The sequence below is a fragment of the Salvelinus sp. IW2-2015 genome, linkage group LG20 (genome assembly GCF_002910315.2).
Source record: "Salvelinus sp. IW2-2015 linkage group LG20, ASM291031v2, whole genome shotgun sequence".
Classification (NCBI taxonomy): domain Eukaryota; kingdom Metazoa; phylum Chordata; class Actinopteri; order Salmoniformes; family Salmonidae; genus Salvelinus; species Salvelinus sp. IW2-2015.
The window spans coordinates 32131316-32157124 of record NC_036860.1 but is presented as its reverse complement, the minus strand read 5'-3'; the positions used below and the strand labels follow the sequence as shown (position 1 = coordinate 32157124).

The 25809-nt window shown below is 40.4% G+C and overlaps 1 protein-coding gene across 6 annotated transcripts; it reads right to left on the bottom strand.

The window, feature by feature from the left end:
• Positions 1 to 1488: 1488 nt before the first annotated feature.
• Positions 1489 to 21967, bottom strand: LOC111981615 (cytotoxic and regulatory T-cell molecule). 6 transcript variants are annotated; one of them, XM_024012983.2, is made up of 10 exons: positions 21880 to 21967; positions 10263 to 10400; positions 9760 to 9912; positions 9460 to 9579; positions 6207 to 6368; positions 5435 to 5629; positions 2811 to 2885; positions 2522 to 2674; positions 2122 to 2223; positions 1489 to 1943 (listed from the first exon to the last, which is right to left on the bottom strand). In XM_024012983.2, exons 2-10 carry the CDS (start codon positions 10369 to 10371, stop codon positions 1780 to 1782), a joined length of 1233 nt encoding a protein of 410 aa, XP_023868751.1. In that variant the 5' UTR covers positions 10372 to 10400; positions 21880 to 21967; the 3' UTR covers positions 1489 to 1779. The 6 variants fall into 6 exon arrangements, with proteins under 6 accessions (XP_023868751.1, XP_070305450.1, XP_023868749.1 ...); XM_070449349.1 differs by lacking the exon at positions 21880 to 21967 and adding an exon at positions 14368 to 14570 and having other exon boundaries at positions 9760 to 9861; XM_024012981.2 differs by lacking the exon at positions 21880 to 21967 and adding an exon at positions 14368 to 14457.
• Between the last annotated feature and the right edge of the window lie 3842 nt (positions 21968 to 25809).

Sequence of the window (25809 nt, the reverse complement as noted above, 5' to 3'; positions counted from 1 at the left end):
AGCAGAGGGAACACGGCTCCCATCGACATCAACGTGAGCGCAGTGGAGAAGGTGAAAAGCTTCAAGTTCTTCGCCATACACATCACTGACAATCTGATGGTTCACCCTCATAGACAGTGTGGTGAGGCGCAACAGCTCCTCTTCAACCTCAGGAGACTGAAGAAATTTGTCTTGGCCCTTAAGACCCTCACAAACTTTTACAGATGCACCTCTGAGAGTATCCTTTCGGGCTGTATCACCGCCTGGCACGGCAACCGCAGGGCTCTCCATAGCTAATTTAGAAAAATGGGATTGTCTATTTCTTCCCCTTTTAACAATACAAGTAACAAGGGAAATTGACAACTCTGACTTTGTTCATATGTTTCTTTCTTGTAAGCATTTTCCCACCCTGGAATCTGAGACCTTGTGGGAATCTGTGGTAGCTAGGCCTAGCTAGCTACCTAGCTAGTTCTTGTGTTATCCAGCTAGCATTAATAGTTTAGCTACATTGAAAAGGAACTAGGTTTTTCAGTGTGTTGACACAAGTAGCTAGCTAGCTCACTTTAACATGCTGGGTGCGTCTTACGTAATACCCTTGGGTAACAGATACACCGAGAACAAGGTTCAGGGAAGATAAGACCATCGAGCCCAGCTAACGTTAGCTAGCATATTTGCCACCATTAGCTAGTCAAGGTTAAAAAAAACTTGCTAGCTAATCTCCCCCAAAAAACAGATTGCATGGAAAGTATATTCTGTAGACAGTAACTAGCTAGCCTAGATGGTAGGCCCAACAATAATGCTAGCTAGCCAGCGCTACAGTTAGCTGTCTAGCCAACACTAGGCTAGCTAGTCCAATATTGGACTAAATCTTACTTTCTCGCCTTTGCGGATGTTTTTGACCTACAACACTTTTTTTCTTTCTTGGCAATCATTTGTGGTAGACAAATTATGACAATCTTATTAATTGTTTAGCCCTGGTTATATGATTGTGTCTATCGGTTGCTATAATGTAATACATATTTGCATGTAATGTCTATAATGTAATACATAATACAAGAGAAAGGGGAGTGTTGTGTACCTCTGATCAAGTTGATTTGCACATTGTCATCGACATTGGTGTCAAATTGACTTAGTTATGATAGTAGGGAGATTTGAATTTAACATTGAGCTTCAACCAATGCATATACTATTGTGGGGTCAATACAATAAATACAACAATCTTTGATTTTGCATGAAATGGTTCAGTTGCAAACAGTTGAAACAGCTTGTGTTGACTATTTGTTACACATACCACAGTGTAGCACACCATTTTCCAGTCAATTTATTTGTGAAGTACAAAACGGTTTCCCTCGGTAGCTTACAACAGTATTTCTCTTAAACTCATTTTAGGAGACCCCCAGGAGGGTGCATGTTTTGTTCTAGCCAAGCATTCAACTGGCAGGAGGCAGTTGATGGTATTTGTTATTTAAAGCAATGTGGCCCAATAGAGAAATCACCAAAACAAAGACAGTTTGTGATAAGATTGTATTGTATTTACACACTTTTATACAATATTTACAGAGAGAAATCCATATCCTTATGTTGTATATTCTTCATTGTTTTTCAGTATAAAAATAAACTTTGATAATGAAATTATACATAATAGCAGCTTATGAGCCTGTGTACACACAGAATAATCCACCATATCAAAGTGCATGTTTTAAAACAATATTCCATCCCAAAATATGGTGTAACATCTTTGTGCTTATGATGACTTTTATGATTCAATGTAAATTCTCTATATGATAACACTGGAAAATGTTACAGTTCCCTCTCCTTGATCTGAGGGCTTTGGATTGCTCCATTTGTCTGTGGGATGACTTGAATTTCAGGATCCTCTTCTGTTTTGGTGTTTGTTGTTGTCATCGTCTCTGTTGCCATGGGTTCCTCAATGACATACTTTGTGAATCTGATGTTAAAGAGTCCTAGAAAAACAGGCATTTTTACCATGTGGAACATATAAAATGTACTACCATTTGAGCACGTATTAGACATAGGCCTTATAATTGGGCTTTTTTTGTCATTGTGTTGTTTCATTGGCTGCAGTCTTTATTTTATATGGCATGTCCAAGAAATCACACATTGTAGGATGTAAATTATTACCGTTGCCCCTTCTTCCTCGAGATTGTTTCTCTTCATTGCTTGATTTTGATCTGTTGCTTTCCACAGATTGATCCGAGTCTTCATTTTCTGTAATGATCAAAACTATGATAATTTCAGAATAATTACTTGTTAAAAGTTTCAGATTTAGTGGCAGGCATACATATAAGCCATAAATCAGGGCGCACAACTCAAGTCCTTGAGGGCAGCAGGTCTATGTGTTTGGTTAATATCAACTGATCCAAGTGCCAGGGAGAAAGGACAACCAACAGGAGCAAAATTCCAGTTGAGGACTAGAGTTGTGCACACCTGCCATAAACCAAAGATGATAGGTAAAGATGACCAAACATGTCAAGTCATGAGAAGATCCTAAACAGTGAGAGGTGTCCTGGTCTCTGGTTACCTTTCTTCCAGAGTATGTGAGCCCTCCTCAGCTTGATCACGAAGAGCGAAACAACCACAAGCAGACCAAGGATGAGGCATGTCACAAGGAAGATAAGCAACAGCGCACTTCCTCCAGTTCCTTTCTGCGTCTCCGTATCATTGACAAAGCTTCCTGTGAATGAGACCATCAGTGCAACTTTAGCCTCTTGTACTGTAGCCTTACATCCATGTCTGGCTTATACAGCACCTGAACATGACTCACTTAACCGGATCTGTATGCACTTAGAAAAATATTAAGACTGTCTTACCTTTAGCATTGCTGGAGTTGTGTCCTGTGCCATTATGAGGTGTGTTCTCTGTTGTCTGGGACACTGACGACCAATCTACAGGGAATTGCAGGGGAATGAATGACAGCTGATCTAGACAGTACAGTCACATTATTCGGGAGGATATGGAGTGTATTTGTGGATAAAATGATAGTGATTCAATTGAATTGGAACTAATAAAATACTATTGGATGCTGGTATGAGACTCATCTGTAGTGATGGAGAGTCACCACTAGGTGGAGAAGCAGCCTACTGAGTAACTATTAAGCCTAGCTGGCGAGGATACTTAAATTTCTTCCCATACAATGCTAGCTATGATTAGTCCTGTCATTAGCAAGTGTGTACCCTGTAGCTTCGAACACTGGCTGACCTGAATGAAAAAAATCATTTATTGTACATTTTACATGCCGCCCCATTACAGTGTATGTCATTTTCACTCACTGATTGTACCACAGATGAAAATGTAATAATTCAAGTCAATATGTATAACAACAATTTACAAATTACCGGTACCTTAAATTAACTACAAATAAAAGCACAAGCCGAAGTTCTGCCTGAAACTTTTACTGAGATTTACTATTGAGGACATACAGTGCATTCGGAAAGTATTCAGACCCCTTGACTTATTCCACATTTTGTTACATTAAAGCCTTGTTCTAAAATTGATTAAAATATTTTTTCCCCCTCATCTATCTAAACACAATACCCCATAATGACAAAGTGAAAACAGGTTTTTATAATTTTTTTCAAATGTATGAAATCTGTCAAAACAGAATTACCTTATTTACATAAGTATAAGGTAATATACATAAGACCCTTTGTTATGAGACTTGAAATTGAGCTCAGGTGCATCCCTTTTCCATTGATCATCCTTGAGATGTTTCTACAACTTGATTGGAGTCCACCTGTGGTAAATTCAATTGATTGGACATTATTTGTAAAGGCACACACCTGTCTATATAAGGTCCCACAGTTGACAGTGCACGTCAGAGCAAAAACCAAGCCATGAGGTCGAAGGAATTGTCCGTAGAGCTCTGAGACAGGATTTTGTCGAGGCACAGATCTGGGGAGGTGTACCAAACTTTTTTGCAGAATTCAAAGTCCCCAAGAACACAGTGGCCTCCATCCACCATTCTTAAATGGAAGAAGTTTGTTACCACCAAGACTCTTTCTAGAGCTGGCCGCCCAGCCAAACTGAGCAATCGAGCGAGAAGGGCCTTGGTCAGGGAGGTGACCAAGAACCCGATGGTCACTTTGACAGAGCTCTAGAATTCCTCTGTGGAGATGGGAGAACCTTCATCAGGCCAAAGGACAGATTTCCACCAATGTCCATTGCTCGTGTTTCTTGGCCCAAGCAAGTCTCTTCTTCATATTGGTGTCCTTTAGTAGTGGTTTCTTTGCAGGAATTTGACCATGAAAGCCTGATTCATGAAGTCTCCTCTGAACAGTGTATGTTCAGATGTGTCCGTTACTTGAACTTTGTGAAGCATTTATTTGGCCTGCAATCTGATGCTGGTAACTCTAATGAACGTATCCTCTGCAGCAGAGGTAACTCTGGGTTTTCCTTGCCAATGGCGAATGGCGGTCCTCATGAGAGCCAGTTTCATCATAGCGCTTGATGGTTTTTGCGGCTGCACTTGAAGAAACTTTCAAAGTTCTTGACATTTTCCGGATTGACTGACCTTCATGTTTTAAAGTAATGATGGACTGTCGTTTATCTTTGCTTATTTGAGCTGTTCTTGCCATAATATGGACTTGGTATTCTATATTCTGTATACCACCCCTACTGATTGGCTCAAACGCATTAAGATGGAAAGAAATTCCACAAATTAACTTTTAACAAGGCACACCTGTTAAATGAAATGCGTTCCAGGTGACTCTTTTTTTTTTAACCTTTATTTAACTAGGCATGTCAGTTAAGAACAAATTCTTATTTACAATGACGGCCTAGGAAAAGTGGTTTTACGGCCTTGTTCAGGGGCGGAACTACAGGTTTTTACCTTGTCAGCTCGGGGATTTGATCTAGCAACCTTTCGGTAAATGGCCCAAAGCTCTAACCACTAGGCTACCTGCTGCCCCTCATGAAGCTGGTTGATAGAATGCCAAGAGCTGTCATCAAGGCAAAGGGTGGCTACTTTGAAGAATCTAAGATATAAAATATATTTTGATTTGTTAAAAACACTTTTTTGGTTACTACATGATTCCATATGTGTTATTTCATAGTTTTGATCTCTTCACTATTATTCTACAATGTAGTAAATAGTAAAAATAAAGAAAAACCCTGGAATAAGAAGGTACGTCCAAACTTTTGACTGGTACTGCATGTAAATATAATATCAGTTGATTTTGTATAAATTAGCAACAATTTCTTATAACCTTTTTTTGCTTTGTCATTATGACATTGATGGGGGGGAAAAAGCGGTTTAATCAATTTTAGAATAGGGATATAACATAAAAACCAATTCACAAAAGATGTGTAGATTCAACCTCAAGGCACCATGGCTGTTCTGTTCTTCCGTATATGCATTATCAGTCTTGTCATGTCAAAACGATCAGGAAGTCGTATAGTTTGTTTTTAATAATGAATATTAATATTTGTTACTTACTGTGAGTGCTGAGCTGTAAGTCAGGGGTTGACGCTGGTGATCCCTCTGTATTTGGCCAATCTAAGGCTGTAGCTGTTTGTGTTTCTGATGACACCTGTGTACTATGCCAATGGGAGACTGTTGTTGTTGGTACCTCTGTTAGACCTGTACTGAGCAAATGAGAGGCTCTCGTAGTGGAGTGTGATTCCTCAGTGGCTATAAGATAAAAGGGAATTTCAGTTGCTGTACAATTCAAACCATGTTCACAAATGACAATTGTATCTTGCTAAGACTTTTGGTCACTATTATGAAGTGCTTGTATATATAGTTATAGTGCAGTTCAAAAAACTTGTAGTGAATAATATGATCTATCTGAATATTTTTTGTAGAAATGTGAAATTGGGATGTCAGTGTATTCCTCCCTACAGAGAGAGTAAATCACATTATGATGTTTGTGTGATCAAGATACCCTAGTGTGGCGTTCTCATGGCATATTTTAAAGTGAGGAAAGTACCAACAGTGTAACTGTGCACTGAAACCACAAAAGTAAACACTTTCATTTCAATGTTCCTCAAATAGACCATTGCAAACAGAACTACATTTAAAAATAAGGTAGACTTGCTTTTTTAATTCTTTGTTGGATATTTCCAGTTTACTCTCAAGGAGGTAATCTGCGCTTTATGTATTGTCATTGATCATACCCTTATAAATTCAACCTCCCATAGTGTGGATGCCATCTCGACAACTAATCAAATCAAAGGTCAAAAGAGTGAACAATAAACGTAGTACTTACGATTCTGTCCAATTTTCACAAAATTCATCAGGGATGAATTGTGTAAGGCTGGATGGCGAACAATGCATTTCAACGTGACTCTCCTCTTGTAGGACTGAACATACAAGATATCCAGGGAGGAATATGTGTTTTTGTCCAACAGATACTGGGACTGAGGCTGAGCTAAATAACAGCAGAAAGGTTCAATTAACTTTTGACTGAAAGTGTAAAAACTGAATATGTAAAAGAACGTCAACAACCATCATCCGTATAATAGCTGACCTGCACTTTACAGGGAAAATACAGAAATTTCACTTCCCTTTATTTTGGAAGAGATAAAGGGGAATGTGTGTGGGATTTGGTTTCGCAGGGGAAGTCTAAACCATTTTAAGGCATTTCCTTTTTTATTTATTTTATTTTAAATATCACATCACAATTCTCAGTCTCCTACTCCAAGTCGTTTCCTATTATATTTTTCACTTGTCTTATATTTATAATTCCCGCAAGCCACGACAATGGCTGTTATTATTTGTCAAATACAGTAGTGAATGACAGGGCAGGGAAGCGAACCCAGGTTAGTGGCATGAAAGGCAAACACCCTACACATCGTGCCAACATGGTTAATCCACTTGGTGGGAAATTGTAATGTGGCTCATATAGCAAAGATTGCGACACTGCCCCCTCCGAACAGAAAGGCACATTTCTGTGCTTCAACCTACCGCTAACCCTTCATACTCCTGGCCGAGCGTTCCGATAGCCTCACAGCCGTCATTGCACTTCTGACACCAATGTAGGGAAACGTGACTCATATAGCTAGGATCGCCACAATACTAATATAGGACTACACAATTCAGTTTGACTCTTCACTTTTCCTAATTGTTATGGAATAGGTTAGGTAGTTTAGTTCTTTGGAGCACAATTAGACACTACACTACCCCTTCCACACTCCATCCCCAGGTAGCAGTAGCAACTGGGTCAGGGGGTGTGCTCTGACATGAAGTCTTGTTAAGTGTTGGTTGTGCAAAGGTGTGGCAATCGATTCTAAACAATTTGATAGCTGCATAGATTTTTTATGAACTGGCGATAGTTCGAGTTTAAAGTGGAGGGAGTACAGGGCTTAGCAGGTCTCTCGAGTAAGCTAAAAAGAGGTTTCGGATTGGAAAAGTTGAATATTTTCAGAAGAAGTCGGTAATTGGTTAAGGGAGGAGGATTGGAGGGAAAGAAAGGAGGTTGAAAAAGCTGAGGGAGGCAGAGGATGGGTTTCTATCTGTTGAAGCTAGCAATAACAAGGGAGAGGGTATGTCGAGGAAGATTTGTGTCAAGATCAAACAGAGTGAGCCGGATGCCAGTTTCGAGTTCTGGAGGAAAAATGGAAGGGGTTGTAAGGAGCTCGGAGCCCGAACTTTGCATTGATGGACATGGTGATGATAAAGACAAGGGATAGGCCAATGAGTGATCTATGTTTCAGTAAGGTTGGCTTCTTAGCGTTCATAGCAATGGTTATCAACTATACCGCAGAGATGGAACGTAAGTCACAGAAAATAGATGTTGTGGTGGCAGATGCAGAGAAGTACTTGGGGGTGCGTGATTTGACTTCAGACTGCGTGGCAGGTTGACCATCTGTTACGCGAGTGCAGCAAGGAGCCAAGGTAAATTGCTAGCTAGAATTAATCTTATCTGATAAAAAACAATCAATCTTAACATAATCACTAGTTAACTACACATTGTTGATATTACTTGTTTAACTAGCTTGTCCTGTGTTGCATATAATCAATGTGGTGCCTGTTAATTTATCATCGAATCACAGCCTACTTCGCCAAATGGGTGATGATTTAACAAAAGCGCATTCACGAAAAAAGCACAATTGCTGCACCAATGTACCTAACCATAAACATCAATGCCTTTCTTGAAATCATCACACAACTATATATTTTTAAACCTGCATATTTAGTTAAAAGAAATTATTGTTAGCAGGCAATATTAACGAGGGAAATTGTGTCACTTCTCTTGCGTTCAGTGCAAGCAGTGTCAGGGTATATGCAGCAGTTTGGGCCGCCTGGCTCGCTGCGAACTGTGTGAAGACCATTTCTTCCTAACAAAGACCGTAATTAATTAGCCAGAATTTTACATAATTATGACATTAAAAAAAATATGGGCAAGTCTAGGCAAGGCAAGTCAACTAGGCAAAAGTCAGTTAAGAACAAAATATTATTTTCAATGACGACCTAGGAACAGTGGGTTAACTGCCTTGTTCAGGGGCAGAACGACAGATTTTTACCTTGTCAGCTTGGGGATTCAATCTTGCAACCTTTCAGTTACTAGTCCAACACTCTAACCACTAGGCTACCTGTTCGCTTGAAGGTTGTGCAATGTAACAGCAATATTTAGACTTAGGGTTGCCACCCGTTCGATAAAATACGTAACGACTCCGTATTTCACTGAAAGAATAAACGTTTTGTTTTCAAAATTATAGGTTTCCGGATTTTACTATATTAATGACCTAAGGCTCGTATTTCTGTGTGTTTATTATATTAGACTTAATTATATGATTTTATATTTGATAGAGCAGTCTGACTGAGCGGTGGTAGGCAGCAGCAGGCTCGTAAGCATTCATTCAAACAGCACTTTCCTGCGTCTGCCAGCAGCTCTTTGCAATGCTTGAAGCACAGCACTGTTTATGACTTCAAGCCTATCAACTCCCGAGATTAGGTTGGCAATAATCCAATAGTCAAAGGTATATGATATACAAATGGTATAGAGAAATAGTCCTATAATTCCTATAATAACTACAACCTAAAACATCTTAACTGGGAATATTGAAGACTCATGTTAAAAGGAACCACCAGCTTTCATATGTTCTCATGTTCTGAGCAAGGAACTTAGACATTAGCTTTTTTACGTGGCACATATTGCACTTTTACTTTCTAATCCAACACTGTGTTTTTCTTTTCTTTTTTGTGTATACTATTATTTGTTGGTCATGCACCGTTTTTGTTTACATAAATCACTTGGGCTGGCCGACCAAGGAGTCAAGACAGAGCTGGCCCTGAACTTTAAGTTTTAAGTCCTGGAGCACATGCATTCAACACCTTTTCACATTAATGCACACATCAAATCAGGTTACAGACCTACAGACCCTTTAGCTAGGCCTAGGGCCCCAGAATTAGCGAGTGTATCAAAATCAGTATGCTAGCTAGGTGGTCTCGTAACATAATCCTTTGTCATTTTGGCGTCATAAAATCTATTAAATAAATCTAGAATGAAGGACACTTACCATACATTTCTAACCCACTCTCCAACAGCCATGAGATTTTGGGAGGATGGCCATTTCCCACTGCAGAACATTTTATGGCAGTCTTTCCATTGTGTTCTGTTATCTCCAATTTTGGCTTACCTTGACAATGACAAAAAGAGTGATGTTATGATTTTTGGTTCCAACATAATTAGTTGGAAGTGGGAATAAGCCAAGCACTCTACCTCCTGTGCCAATATGAATATTCTACTAAATTAAGGGGAAGGCTGTGTGCTTTCTTAATCCCTATAAAACAGTGCTATTACAATATGTTACACTTACCCAAAACTGTCACATTAACCAACTTCACTACATGCACTTTGTGAATGTAATGTAAACATGTGTAGAGGCCTCCATCTTTGAAGGTGACATCAGACACACTGACTGAAAAAACGGAGTCAGACAAGTTTATCTTGTAGCGCTTGTCCTTCAGGGCTGTTAGTGAAGATGGGGGAGAGAGGAGGCATGTCACAATATAACTCAACTACTTTAGATTCGAACAAAGATGTTACAATATGAGTAGGAACAAACATTTTTACTTGTATCATGTACAACTATTATCATTCTAGACAGCATTTCACAGTAAAGTCTACACCCGTTGTATTCAACACGTGACAAATACAATTTTATTTTGATTTGAATCAGCTGTCGACATTAATAAAATAAAATCCTGTATGGCTCATTTACTGGGCATCCAGTGTACTTTCAAATTAAGATACTGCTTTGTTTTAGTATATAAAATACATCATAATAAATATCTATAGGTGGTATTATAAGATCCTCACCCTTCTGGTTATTAAAAAACATAACATGCCCATCAGGATTATTCCATTCCACGTGGCTCCCTTCGGCATTTCTAATGTGACACTTCATGGTTAGTGTCTCACCCTCCATCACGGTCAAATTTTGCACTGCAATGGATCCTGCAATGGCAAATACCAATGATTTAGTATAGGACATACTTTGATTGACATGATGGAAGGTTCCAACATGTGTGAGAGCAAAATTACAAGATTATGTTATAAATACTGTTATTGCATCAAATGGTTGTTTTATGCAACTGAATAGTTTTTTTTTTAGAACTCTATTGTGTCTGTGTGAACTGAGATTGGGCCTCTGGGGGCTTAACGCTGACAGAAGATATACAATACGTTAGGTGATAAACCTAACAAGGCCGCATTCCATAGCATGAGTTGGTGTTTGTGTGCTGGGAGGTACCAGGGTAGAGATGACTCCAGTATGGATAATTATGAGAGGAACCTTGTTTTGGGAGCCAGGCCCTGGTTTCTACACAATGAGAACAGTCTTAACAGCAGATACTGTCTGCTGTGAATTATTAGTATCTTTCATAGGAATCCCAACCTTGTGACCCATTCCACACATCTTTTGTTTGTCATGTAGACTAAGGGGGTGTATCTTTGCTATAAAAAGGTGTTGTATTCTTTGTGTCGGGGCTCTCAATGAATCATCTAAGAGTGATTCGACGACCAGCCATCGTTATTGTAGAGCACTCACATCATTCACTTGTGGGTGTAGTGTGACATGCTTTCCTTATAAATATGTGAATAAAGATTTAGTTTAAGTATAACTCTGACTTGTGTGATAAGTTTGTCTCTCCTCATTTGATAATACTAAAATTAACCACCACACATGATTTCAAGTTCACCTTACCTTTCAACAGCCCTTTCCTCTTTCTTACACATGCACAGTATGCCATGAACATAATATGATCATGGATGGACTGTATTGAAAAGCAATCATAAAGAGAAGATTTAGGGGTCGTAGACAGATGAATAAGTGGGCAGTGTAAATGAACTGGATAAGACCTGAGTCAGACCCTTCATTTCTCATAGCTCTGACTCACAACACTGTCCTACTTCTCGGTCTTCCCCTGGTCTCAGACTCTACCACTGGGGGCTACAGGGGAAACTGAAGGAGGTCGAGCTACCATTGTCAGGCTTGAGGTTATGGGAGGTGTGACAAACAACATGAGGGGGGTGCATTTCCGCTGCACGTACACCTACAGATTATGCAGCCAACCTTCTCTACTGCGACTGACAGGAAATCAAATATAGTGTGGACAGTCACCGAAAACATGAGGGGTGTAAAAGAGAAAGCAAGGGGTTTGTGGTTTTCTTCACACTGTCTGTGTGAGCGTCATGTGTTCCTTTTTCCTATGCTACTGGTATGATGACTAGTGATAGGCCTACTTTATTTGGAAAAATTAACTGTGGGGGCAAATTTACACCGATGTTGTTGGTGGGCTTGTAATGTTTTAAAGGTTAACTGTTTTCATACATTGTGTGGGCTAGCAGAATATCCCCTTATGATAGGGTCATGCTGTATATAGCACCGACTGAACAAAATAAATTCCATGTGGGTGGTCTATGGGGGTCCATGGAATTAGTGTATTTTATAATTACCCATAATGAATTTTAGACCTGTCTGCAATGATTGAATTCAAGGTGAATTATTTAATTAGGTATTTGAATCCAAATGAGAGCTGATGACCACCTAATGGTTGAAACGTTGTGATAATAAACACTCTTAGAGCATGTATTGCAGTATGCTGAGTCTTCCTTTTTGACAATTCCGAATAAACTGAATGACTAGACAAATGCTATCAATTTGAAAACCATCCTATATGATTAAAAAGTCACAATTTGGTGACTTTTTAATCATATCGGATGGTTTTCAAATTGATAGCATTTGTCTAGTCATTCAAAGACAATCATTTCAATGTCAGCCGCCAAACATATTTAAACAAGACCACAACAAAGCAATAAGTACACATTTTCATTGTGATACAATCCTCAGAGCATTTGATCATGTCTATTATTTTTGTGTTGTCACAACTTTCAGTCTGGTTACAAGATGGTTATTTTAGTCATAAGGCCCGGAGGGGTGTGGTATATAGCCAATATACCACGGCAAAGTGCTGTTCTTATTAACTTTACCAAGTACCAGTACATTTTAGCCAAAAACCTGGTTGCCTTTGCCAGGAAGATGAAACTTGGCCAAAAGTGGATCTTCCAGCAACACAATAACCCCCAAGCACTCATCAAAAAACACAAAGAAATGGTTAATTGGCCACAAAATCAACATTTTACAGTGGCCATCTCAGTCTCCGGACTTGAAACCCATTGAGCATACAATATAGCTCAGTATAGCAAGGGTGTCAATCATTTCGGGCCCCCTTGTAAATGCATCACAGCATCAGTCAAGAAAAAAGCAGTTCCATTCTAATTGATCTGACACAGATGTAAAGAATTAGTAAGGAAACGTATAAAATATAAAACATATATACAAATACGAATACAGCAAACATTGATTTGTGATATCTTACAACAAAAACATTGAATGTCATTTCAAAGTTGTGATCAAAACAGATCAGGCATATAACTCTGTCAAGCTGTATTGTATACATGTACCCTGCCTGGGTACTTTGTACTTCATTGTCTCAGAAACAATTACTTTCAGAGAAGTAGCCTACTCACCCCTTACAAACAAGACTAGGAAACAAAGCTGCAGCTTTAGTGCCATCTTGACTCTGTCAGATTCAGATGTGGACTCTCAGAGCCACTTCCTCTCGTGTCTTTATATGCTACATACACTACACTGGCTACAGTAAGGGGCCTTCCGTGACATCACAGCACAATTCATGGGGTTTCCACGCAACACTGAATACATTTAGTTGAGGGCATCCCGGGTCATATATCTATAGGTTGTTGATATCATGGGAAGAAAAATAATACAATGTTGATTGGATCATGAATTGACACATTTTAGGAATGTCTATTTCCTTTTCAATATGACAGCTCACTTGAAAGACATCACCATGCACCAATGTTGTACCCTGTTGAAACGTTGTATTATTTTATTTTGTATTTACTTTTATTTAACCTTTATTTAACCTTTATTTAACTAGGCAAGCAGTTGAGAACAAATTCTTATTTACTAAATTAAATGGCATAAAGTAATGGATAATAGCAATAGTAAGCCTGGCCTCAGAGTAGACATAACATAGTAAAAGTAAATCCTGGACACTCAAATTAGTATGATATGTTATGTTTGGTATGGTTACATAAGACAGACGGTTACTTTAGGCTGGTTTGTCAGGATGGATGGGTAGGTGTATAACACGAATGTCTAGTATTCCAAAGGTTGTGAGTTCAAATCTCATCACACTACTTTAGCATTTTACCCAATTAGCAACTTTTCAACTACTTACAACTTTTTAATTACTTTGCAACTACTTAGCATGTTAGCTAACTCTTTTCCTAACCATTTTAGCTAACCCTTTCCCTTTTAGCTAACCCTTTAACCTAACTCCTAAACTTAACCCCTAGCCTAGCTAACATTAGCCAGCTAGCTAACGTTAGCATTAGCCAGCTAGCTAAGTTTTAGAAATTCGTAACATATTGTACGTTTTGCAAATTTATATAATACAAATTGTAATCCGTAACATATATAAAATGGGTGATAGGACATCCACAAATTAATATATACCATATAAAAATGTAACATATACTAAATGTTGAGTCCCGGATTTAAGTACAGAATAATACGAAATGCTCTGATACCAGGTTGTTCATGGATGGGATTTTACACACATCCCAAAAAATGACCTGAGTTTTCTTAAAGAATGTCCCATATACATAGATAAAATGGGAATGTCCGCTCACTGTTTTGCTGCTCATAAACGTGATATTTCAATAAAACTTCAGTGATAAAGATTTGTTAAAAGATCACGTTTGGAGAGCAGCAGAACAGTGAGCAGATATTTTTCTTAACATAGACATTGTGCCATGATCACTGCTGACAAAATCCATGCCCCATCTCTGCGTTTGCATTAAGGGCTGATTTTGGTGGGTCCCCACTAAAGCTTACCGTATGCTTCCCAGTCAAAACAGTTTGCTTATATATTGTGACATTTTGTTCGTTGTAGTGTTCGACATATTTCTTGGGGGGGGCTGTTCGACCACATTGCATTTTTTTGTTGAGCCTTGTCGAAATTCGTGTAGCCGAAGTCTACTCCCCTTCGTCGGTGATTGGTCAACAGCAGGGATTCCTCAATTAAGTGTTTGTTGTCGTCAACAAAACTAGTTTTCATTTAAAAAAAATCGCATGAGAAATACTACACCAAACATCTTAGTTAGATGTAAAAGTGCGCAACTAAGACCTCCTTGGTGAAAATGTATGACAAAGTTATCTTGTACACATTTGTACTTTTTTTGAGGAAGAACTGGCTACGGCGTCTCAAGAGGGACAAACAGTAATATTGCCTCCTTTTTTCTCTTTGGTAAGCAAAGGTATTTTAAGGGAGTATGCGCAACAAGCTCTGTATCATGTCAGAATTAGGTCTTCATCCATGTTTTTTAAACGTAAAATTTCAAAGTTGTTCCAATAAACGTAAAATGTCAAAGTATTTGGTTACTTCTCTATCTTTCTAATATTAAGTTTAGGCATTAACTCCGAATTCTTAAAGTTAGGCATTACGTCTGAATGGTTAAGGTAAGGGTTAAGGTTTGGCATAGGCTTAAAACTAAAATATCAAAAACAACTTTCTATTGCTGGATTCAAACATGCAACCTTTGGCTCTGTGGAACCAGAGGCAGATGATTACGCCCATTCGCCATCCTCAACACCCCAGCAAAACCAAAGTCTACTTGAAGGTAACAGCCCTCACTGTTGCCCTCAGACATGGAACAGATGGCGCCAGAGAGAATGACTGCCGTTTCCTAACCAATTGTGCTATTGTGTGTGTTTTTTCGCATTATTTGTAACTTATTTTTTTCTTAATTTTTCTGCCACCGTCTCTTATGACCGAAAAGAACTTCTAGAAATCAGGACAGTGATTACTCACCTCGTATTGAAAGACCATTTTTTCTTTAACGAGTCAGATGAGAGGGATTTACTCCAGACACCCAACAAGTCCCTCATCTCCGTCATTCACAGGAGAAAGAGACGGAGATATCGAGGACGAAGGTCAGGGTGCCTTGTAAGCATCCGGTGGCAAGTGGGGAATTTGCTTTTACCATCAGTCCTATTAGCCAACGTACAATCATTGGATAATAAAATAGACGAACTACAAGCACGTATATCCTACCAACGGGACATTAAAAACTGTAATATTTTATGTTTTATGAGTCGTGGCTGAACGACAACATGAATAACATACAGCTGGCGGGTTATACACTGTATCGGCAGGATAGAACAGTAGCCTCTGGTAAGACATGGAGTAGCAGTCTATGTATATTTGTAAGCAACAGCTGGTGCACGATATCTGAGGAAGTCCCGAGGTTTAGCTCGCCTGAGGTAGAGTATCTCATGCTAAGCTGTAGACCACACTATTTACCAAGAGAGTTTTCAACTATATTCTTCGTAGCTGTCTATTTACCACCAAAAACCGATGCTGGCACTAAGACCGCACTAAATGAGCTGTATACGGTCATAAGCAAACAGGAAAACTCTAAACCAGAGGCGGCGCGCATAGTGGCCGGGGACTTTAATGCAGGGAAACTTAAATCCGTTCTTACCTATTTTCTACCAGCATGTTAAATGTGCAACCAGAGGGAAAAAACTATAGACCACCTTTACTCCACACACAGAGACACATACAAAGCTCTCCCTCGCACCTCCATTTGGCAAATCTGACCATAATTATAACTTCCTGATTCCTGCTTACAAGCAAAAACTAAAGCAGAAAGCACAAGTGACTCGGTCAATAAAAAAGTGGTCAGATGAAGCAAGCTACAGGACTGTTTTGCTAGCACATACTGGAATATGTTCCAGGATTCTTCCGATGGCATTGAGGAGTACACCACATCAGTCACTGGCTTTATCAATAAGTGCATCGAGGACGTCGGTGCGAACCCATTACACCTCTTTGTTTGTCTAATTAATAACTTCACCATGCTCAAAGGGATATTCATTGTCTGCTTTTTTTTAATTCATACCCATATAGCAATATTTGACCTTCTTTGCGAGGCATTGGAAAGTATGCCTGGTCTTTGTGGTTGAATCTGTGTTTGGAATTTACTGCTGGACTGAGGGACCTTACAGATAATTGTATATGTGGGGTACAGAGATGAGGTAGTCATTCAAAAATCATGTTAAATACTATTATTGCACACAAAGTGAATCCATGCAACGTATTATGTGACTTGTAAAGCAAATGTTTACTCCTGAACTTATTTAGCCGTGCCATAACAAAAGGCAAAGGAGTTGAAAACATATTGACTCAAGACATTTCAGCTTTTCATTTTTAATTAATTTACAAAAATGTCAAAAAACATCATTCCACTTTGACATTATGGGTTATTGTGTCCATTTTAAATTCAGGCTGTAACACAACGAAATGTGGAATAGTCAAGGGGTGTGAATACTTTTTGAAGGCACTGTATGTTAATATACAGTATGTTAATTGCATGCAAATAAAGGTTGCTTCTCTACCACACCCACAACAGAAGCACAATCATGGGCTAGGTTTCGTAGGTGGAGGACTTCTGTGAGAGGTCGCTGTCACGCCTGAATTCAACCCAACGATGAAGTCTGTTGCAGTGTTGAGCAGTTGTATGAAATCGATCGGTATGTCAAGCCAAGCTCTTAACCATGCCAGCCCGCTATCAATTTCTATTCAGTTTAACTCGCCATAAATTCGGCGTCTGAACTGTGTATTAGACAGGTAAATTGCTGAACCTGGTGCAAGAGGTGGAAGATGCCAGAGTGACAGTTTTTACAAGCTGAAATTGCCAAATGATGTGTTTCACAATAGCCCCGCGCTAGCGCCAGCCTAAAATAGCTCTAGATCATACTAATGGAATTAATCTGTGAATCATTTATCATTTCATTTAAGTCAAATTTCTCATAAAAAAGAAACTAGCAGAAAATGTAAATGTTTATGACACAAACTTAGAGGCAAAGCCACGGCAGGACACGTCTGGGCAGAGTGCCTGCTAGATTGATCAAGATGGCGCCGACAGACAGCTCTACTTATGGCTCCACAAGCATTTCTTTACACCAGCAATAACATCTGCTAAATATGTGTATGTGACCAATAAAACTACACATTTTATTTTATCTGATTGAACATTGACCCACCCAGTCAGGCTGGATTCAAATAAAAAAAWTTTTTTTTATAATAATAATTTTTTATTTTGTATTGTCTCCTGACTAATCAGAAATGTAGTTGCTGGGATCTAATTGGTTATATCACAACCATATGGTAACACCCCCCCAATTTGAATATGTTGGTAACCCGTTATATAAAAGTAACACAATCCCCCCCCATTTGAATTGATGAAATAGCTTTTTCAAAGGTTGACATGCAGAGCCACCAGTACCATGTGACACTAGCTATGTTTCTATTAACTTCTCCAGTGATATATTTTGTAGACGTTTTGAAAGTTTGCATAGAAAGTTTGCATAGAAAATAGATGCGACAATATCCTGTGTTTTCATTTTAGTGATAAGGCCCAAGAACCCAGTGTTCGGAGGATATATTGGCACAGCTGTTAGTCAAGGGCCAGAAAACCGTTCCAATATATCCTCCAAACACTGGATTTGAGGGCATTATCATTTCAATAGAAACGCACTGCATTTTCTATGCAAACTTTCTATACGCGTACAAAATAAATCACTGGACAAGTTAATGTAAACTGGTGGCTCTGCATGTCAACCTTTGACCAACCTATTTCATCAATTCAAATTGGGGGGGGGGGGGGTAGTGTTACTTTTGTACAATGGGTTACCAATGTATTCAAATAATGATTGACATATTTTAATTAAAATGTTATTTCATCCTTCCACAAGATAATGTCCCAACACAAATCTAGGGTTGCTACCCAAGCCAGCTGGTCATTCATTCTGTTGGTAAGGTTGCCAGAGATGCGACCCAGTCGTGAAGTCTTTTTGTTCTATACCTAAGGACACGACCTAGAAGTTTGTTCTAAATATTCCGTTGCCATGCTGGCTGGCAATGTTCTTATCCCTTGCTTGCTAGCTAGCCAACTATGCCTAACACAGCCACGTCAAACAGTGCAGCCAGAATAACAGCAAAGTAGCTGCATTTTGAGAATGGCGCTGCAACGATTAGAAGCTGTTTTACAGGCTCCTGACCAATTCTACTATATATACACTACCGTTCAAAAGATTGGGGTCCACTTAGAAATATCCTTGTTTTTGAAAGAAAAGCTACTTTTTTGTCCATTAAAATAACATCAAATTGATCAGAAATACAGTATAGACATTGTTAATGTTGTAAATGACTATTGTAGCTGGAAACTGCAGATTTTTTATGGAAGATCTGCATAGGCGTACAAAGGCCCATTATCAGCAACCATCACTCCTGTGTTCCAATGGCACATTGTGTTAGCTAATTGTCACGACTTCCGCAGAAGTTGGTTCCTCTCCTTGTTCGGGCGGCGTTCGGCGGTCTTCTAGCCATCATCGATCCACTTTTCACTTTCCATTTGTTTTGTCTTCCACACACCTGGTTTCAATACCATCATTACATGTTGTGTATTTAACCCTCTGTTCCCCCCATGTCCTTGTCCGGAATTGTTTATTGTAAGTGCTTGTGCACGTTATTCTGGTATGCGACGGGTTTTGTACCCATTGTATTGATTGTTCTGTTTACGGTGATATTTATTATTAAACTGCGCCGTTGTAACACAGTTTTTGCTCTCCTGCGCCTGACTTCTCTGTCGCCAGTACGCACCCCTTACACGAATCCACGTTTATCATTTTAAAAGGCTAATTGATCATTGGAAAACCCTTTTGCAATTATGTTAGCACAGCTGAAAACTGTTGTGCTTATTAAAGAAGCAATAAAACTGGCCTTCTTTAGACTAGTTGAGTATCTAGAGCGTTAGCAATTGTGGGTTCGATTACAGGCTCAAAATGAAACTCGTCAGTCTATTCTTGTTCTGAGAAATGAAGGCTTTTCCATGCGAGAAATTGTCAAGAAACTGAAGATCTCGTACAACGCTGTGTACTACTCCCTTCACAGAACAGCGCAAACTGGCTCTAACCAGAATAGAAAGAGGAGTGGGAGGCCCCGGTGCACAACTGAGCAAGAGGACAAGTACATTTGACAAGTCTAGTTTGAGAAACAGACGCCTCATACATCCTAATAATAACCGCAAAACACCAGTCTCAATGTCAACAGTGAAGAGGCGACTCCGGGATGCTGGTTTTCTAGGCAGAGTTCCTCTGTCTAGTGTCTGTGTTCTTTTGCCCATCTTAATCTTTTATTTTTATTGGCCAGTATGAGATATGGCTTTTTCTTTGCAACTCTGCCTAGAAGGCCAGCATCATGGAGTCGCCTCTTCACTGTTGACGTTGAGACTGGTGTTTTGCTTACAAGCAAAAACTCAAACAGGAAGTGCCATTGACGCGCTCAACACAAAAGTGATATGTTGAAGCAGTTGCTAAGCTACAGGACTGTTTCGCTAGCACAGACTGAAATATGTTCCATTTTTCATCCGATGCTATCAAAGAGTTTACCACATCAGTCACCGACTTCATTAATAAGTGCATCGACGATGTCTTCACAGTGACCTTACGTACATATCCCATGGATCCCATGGATTACAGGCAACATCTGTACTGAGCTAAAGGCTAGAGCTGCCGCTTTCGAGGAGTGTAACGCTAATCCGGACTGCAAAATCGGCTACCTGGAGCTCGTCTGAGCGATTGGCTGGATATGCCTTACCCACTAGTAAGATCTGCCCGCTATAGTGTTGTCCTGTCAGAACTTGATGTTGAAGCCCAATACTATACACTTTGTCATCACCACACACACACACACATGGACACATCTGATTCCATATGTAGATGTTATGTTCAATGGACGCACAATATTTCAAGATAGAAAACCAGCATGTGAGAGCCATGGAGATGGTCAAATTTGGCCTGTCCACAAGGGCACTCACAGCGTTCGACAAGGAGCAGGGTATCGAGAGCATACTGTTGGGCTGCATCACAGCCTGGTACGGCAACTCCACCGCTGCCGACCACAAGGCTCTTCAGAGGGTGATACATGCAGCCGAACGCACCATTGGGTGCACACTGCCTGCCCTACAGGACAACTACAACACCAGGTGTCGCAGGAAGGCCAAGAAAATCATCAGGGACCCCAGTCATGCCTTGTTCTCCTTGCTTCAATCACTCAGACGCGGACAGTACAGGAGCATCATGGCAAAAACTGAAAGACTGGCCAATAGTTTCTACCCTCAGATCATCAGGCTGCTGATATAGCCACCACTAGTCAGCTACCTGCTTCCCCCTCCCCATGCTCGTCCCCCTATGGACTTTCCACCCCCCATCCCCCAACAGACTTTTACTCTGCCCCCACCCCAACGACATTCATCACAGTTGTAGTTGTTAATATGTATATTATTACTTAAAAAAAAAAAAAAAAGTGTATTGTTTTTATTTCTGTCAATGTTTCCTGCTGCTGCTTCCACTATGGTCATTCCACCCCACCACCTCAACAGTCTTTACTCTGCACTCCACACCAATGGACATTTATTTATTCATCACTGCCATTGTGAATTATTATGTATATAATGCTATTTCTATTGTTGTTTTTTATTACCATTATTTTATTTAACTTATTCCTGCATGTTGGAACTTGAAGCCTACTATTTTCACTCTACCCTGCAATCACACCTGCAAATGTGACTATTAAACACTCTGAATCTCTGATATTTGCCCTGTATTCTTTTTAATAATCTTCAAGCTCTGTCAAGTTGGTTGTTGACATTGTATGGTTGGGGTACAGAGATGAGGTAGTCATTCAAAAATCATGTTAAACACTATTATGCAACTTATTATGTGACTTGTTTAGCACATTTGCACTCATTAACTTATTTAGGCTTGCCATAGCAAAGGCGTTGAATATTTATTGACTCAAGACATTTCAGCTTTTCATTTTTAATTCATTTGTAAGAATTTCAAAAAACAGAATTCCACTTTGGCATTATGGGGTATTGTGTAAAGTGACAAAACATTGACAAATGTTGTGACAAAACATTCACATTTAATACATTTTAAATTCAGTCTGAAATAACTAAATGTGGGAAAAGTCAAGGGATGTAAATATGTTCTGAAGGCACTGTACATGCTTGAATTAGATTGTACAGGAGTGAAGGCGAGAAAACAGATGGGCCTCGAGCGTCAAGGGAGTCTACGGCGTCATGGCGCATCAATTTGGAATGCAAGTTATTTTCCTTGCGTCTACGCGGAGCAATACTGGTAAAATAAGGAGATGCTGCCAATTGCATGGGTCGTTTGTAGAAAATGAATTAGAGGAATTGTTATGATCTTCCCTATGCTAAGTAGACTTGTATTTGGTTGTAAGTTAAGGCTACATATTTTAAAACAATTGTAGCTTACCTGTGTTGATTTAGATCATAGGCATATAGCCTAGGCAGGCTACTGCTGGGGAGCTCAAGGATTTCAAGAGAGAATATTGTTATGTAGACGAGACAAGCTAAATTCTTTATAAACTACTCGGGTGTACTAGCTACAACTCAACTCACTTTCGTAAGCTAACATAACTGTTTAGCAGGAAGGTACGGTGGCTCCCATAGGACATATAAGGTGAGTCAAAAGGAACACAGAACAATAATTCACTAGGGCTACATAACGAACATAACAAATACAACAGTTTATTATTGATTATCATGCCAATTAAATTGTCATACGCTACGCAGTGTATGTGAATTGAGGCCCTCTACTCTCGAGCGAAAATTGACGCTGTTCGTCTCTCTGTGTGATTTCAGCTTATGACTAAGGACTGCAAGCCAGGTATGGTGGGACCCAAGGCCTAGAACTATGGCAGGAGGTTTGGCATGTAGCACTGAGGGAGCTGACTGCTTGCCGAATGAGGCTGCGGACTAACTGAGGGCCGACTAGAGCCGAAGACAGCAAAACTAGAACAGCTGAGGCCTGGGAACCTAGTGCTGATAACTTTGGGCCTGACATGGAAAGTGACTCTGAACCTGTCAGGGAAACTGACTCTGAACCTGCGACGGACCTAACAGTGGAACTGAGAGCTAGGAGAGCAGTAGAGCGCTGAACCTACAGGAGAAACTGGTAACTCTCAGCCTAGCTGGGCAGGAGCCTGATGACCCACCTGGGCTAGGGACTGAGAGCCAACTAGTGCTGGAAACAGCAGACCTAATACGACTGGAGAATGAGGACATAGTGCTAGAGACTGAGGGCTGAAGACTGAGAACCTAGCAGACCTGCACATGGGGAAGCTAACTTGGGGCCTAGCATGGCAGTAGGCTCTAAACTTGGAGAGTTAAGAAACATACCTACCAATTAAGACAGGGGGCTGCGATCCGAGCAGGGCAGGAGACTGCAGACCTGCAAACAGGCCAGATAACTTAGGGCTTAGCAGGGCAAGGGGCTCTTAACCTGTCAGGCTAGGCAATTGCATACCCACGAAAGCAGCGGGCTGCAATCCAAGCAGGGCAGGGGACTGCATACCTGCAAACAAAGCGATTGTGGGGCCTGGGTAGTATACCTAGGGCCTGGCAGAATAGAAAACTTAAACCTAGAATGACGCAGGTCTGGCAGCCTAGCCCTGTGGTAGGAGTCCGGGAACCTAAGTTGGAACAATGTGAACCTGTAACTAGGGTCTAAGCCTGAGGGCCGGGTACGGCCAGAATCTGAGAGTCTACCAGAGGGCAGGATAGACTGGACCTTCCAGGAAGGGAGACAACTCTAGACATACTGTGGGTGCAGGATATGGTCTGAAAGATCTGCAGGTATCGGGGCCCCCGAGGCTGGGAAGATTACGGACTCTGAGCTGCATCATAGTCTTGGTAATATTTCTGATACACTAATTATACGACACTGTTGTCATTGATAAGAAGTAAAAGATAAACTATATAAATACACTGACCATCAAGGATGAGTGACTTACAGAATAGGAGTCAAGATGTAGGGTAAACATTAAACAATTTCCTGGGGAAGCAGACAACTGTACAGGGATTGGGTTGGCCAGATTGAAGTACTCGGCCAACCCACCTCGGTTCACTTTAACTCCTGATGAGTACCAGTGTTATAGATACAAGAAGGGCACCGATAACTTAGGTGATTTTAATGGCTGTAAGGCAATAGTTAATGTGACTGACTTAGGTTTGGAAGTACAGGAGAAAATTCTTAACCTCACAGCACCTATAACTGATGTATGGTGGGCTTGTACCAGCAAAGGACGCATACGATAGACACTACCAAAAGGGTGGTTAGGAACTTGCGCCCCGGTGTTATTGGTCCAACCAGTTCGAGTTAGTCATCAGAAGCCAGTTATAGGAGGCTAAAGTAGGCACAGGAGGAGTTTTGACCAGGATGGGGGTAGCTTTGTCCAGATGGATGCTATTGGCATCCCCAGGGAAGGTCCAGATGAATACAAAGATATGAATCAAATTAGGTGAAGGCTTCACCACTACCTTCTTTTGGTGGTTGACAATAAATAAAAATGTGGATTGGATTAATTACATCTATTATAATCAACAGAGATTCATGAATGAAACCGGGAATGCAGTAAAGGGGTTCTCTGACCAATTATCCGCCACCTCCCTCATGACCTGGCAAAATAGGCTGGCTCTCGATATATTATTGGCAGAAAAGGGTGGGGTATGTAGAATGATTGGGGTTCATTGTTGTACGTTTATTTCTAATAACACAGCTCCAGATGGATCAGTGACCAAGGCCCTGGCTGGTTTAACCACATTGGCTAACGAGTTAGCGGAGAACTTTGGGGTGGATACCTCCCTGACAGGGTGGCTCGATAGTATGTTTGGGAAATGGAAAAATGTTGTAAGTACTGTGTTGTGGGCTGCATTCACCTGTATGATTGTGTTGGTGTTGTGTGGATGCTGTTTGATCCCATGTGTGAGAGGTTTAATCACCAGAACTCTAGAGAGATCGATGACGCAACAGATTTGAGATATGGACCGATTCCGAGCTTCGACCAGTGGGATGACGAATACAGGCCTCCAGGGCTAGTAGATGGCTCCGTTACTTTCAACCACAAGGTGCCAATGTTGGATGAGACTATCTTCAATGTTTAGACAGACTGTTCCTTTAATGAAGATTATAATAAAAATCGTAATAAGAAGAGTTATAATTGGATATAGGCCTAGAACAGTCATTGATGAGCATCTGATGTAAATACATGTATTGCTTTTGTATAACATTTATGATTCCATATGGCAATTGATGTATCAGTGTGTATTATTTAGTCATGGGGTGGATTGATAAGGGAATTTATATGTTTAAAGGTAATGACTAAACAATTCCACCCTGAAATGTAATTATGACATTATGTAACATATATAATGAATAAATAATTAGACAAACGTAACTATTAGTAATTATTTGATTCTGTAACTGTCACGTTCCTGACCTGTTTTCCTTTGTTTTGTATTCATTTTAGTTGGTCAGGGCGTGAGTTGGGTGGGTTTGTCTATGTTTGTATTTCTATGTTGGGAGTTTGTGTTCGGCCTGGTATGATTCTCAATCAGAGACAGCTGTCAATCGTTGTCCCTGATTGAGAGTCATACTTAGGCAGCCTGGGTTTCACCTGTGTTTTGTGGGTGTTTGTTTCCTGTGTCAGTGTTTGGACCACACAGGACTGTTTAAGGTTAGTCACGTTTGTTATTTTGTAGGTTTAAGTGTTTTCTTGTTGTTTCATTAAATCATGAACACTTACCTCTCCGCATCTTGGTCTGATCCATGCTCCTCCTCGTCTGAGGAGGAGAACGACATTGACAGCCTTAACAGAAACACCCAACATAGACACAGCTAGACACATACACTCAACACAAACCCATACACTACACCCAACACCCCCTTTACCATATAACCACCCAAAACCGATAAAACACAAACATTCCCCATGTCACACCCTGACCTAACTAAAATAATAAAGAAAACAAAGAATACTAAGGCCAGGGCGTGACATAACCCCCCCCTTAAGGTGCGAACTCCGGGCGCACCAGCACACAGTCTAGGGGAGGGTCTGGGTGGGCTTCCTTCCACGGTGGCGGCTCCGGCACTGGTCGTGGTCCCCACCCCACCACAGTCACTAACCGCCTCCTTAGCTTCCTCCAAATGACCCCCCTCCACATTAACCCCACTGAATTAAGGGGCAGCTCCGGACTAAGGGGCAGCTCCGGACTAAGAGGCAGCACCAGGATAAGGGAGAGCACCAGGATAAGGGAGAGCACCAGGATAAGGGAGAGCACCAGGATAAGGGGCAGCTCCGGACTGAGGGACGGCAGCTCCGGACTGAGGGACGGCAGCTCCGGA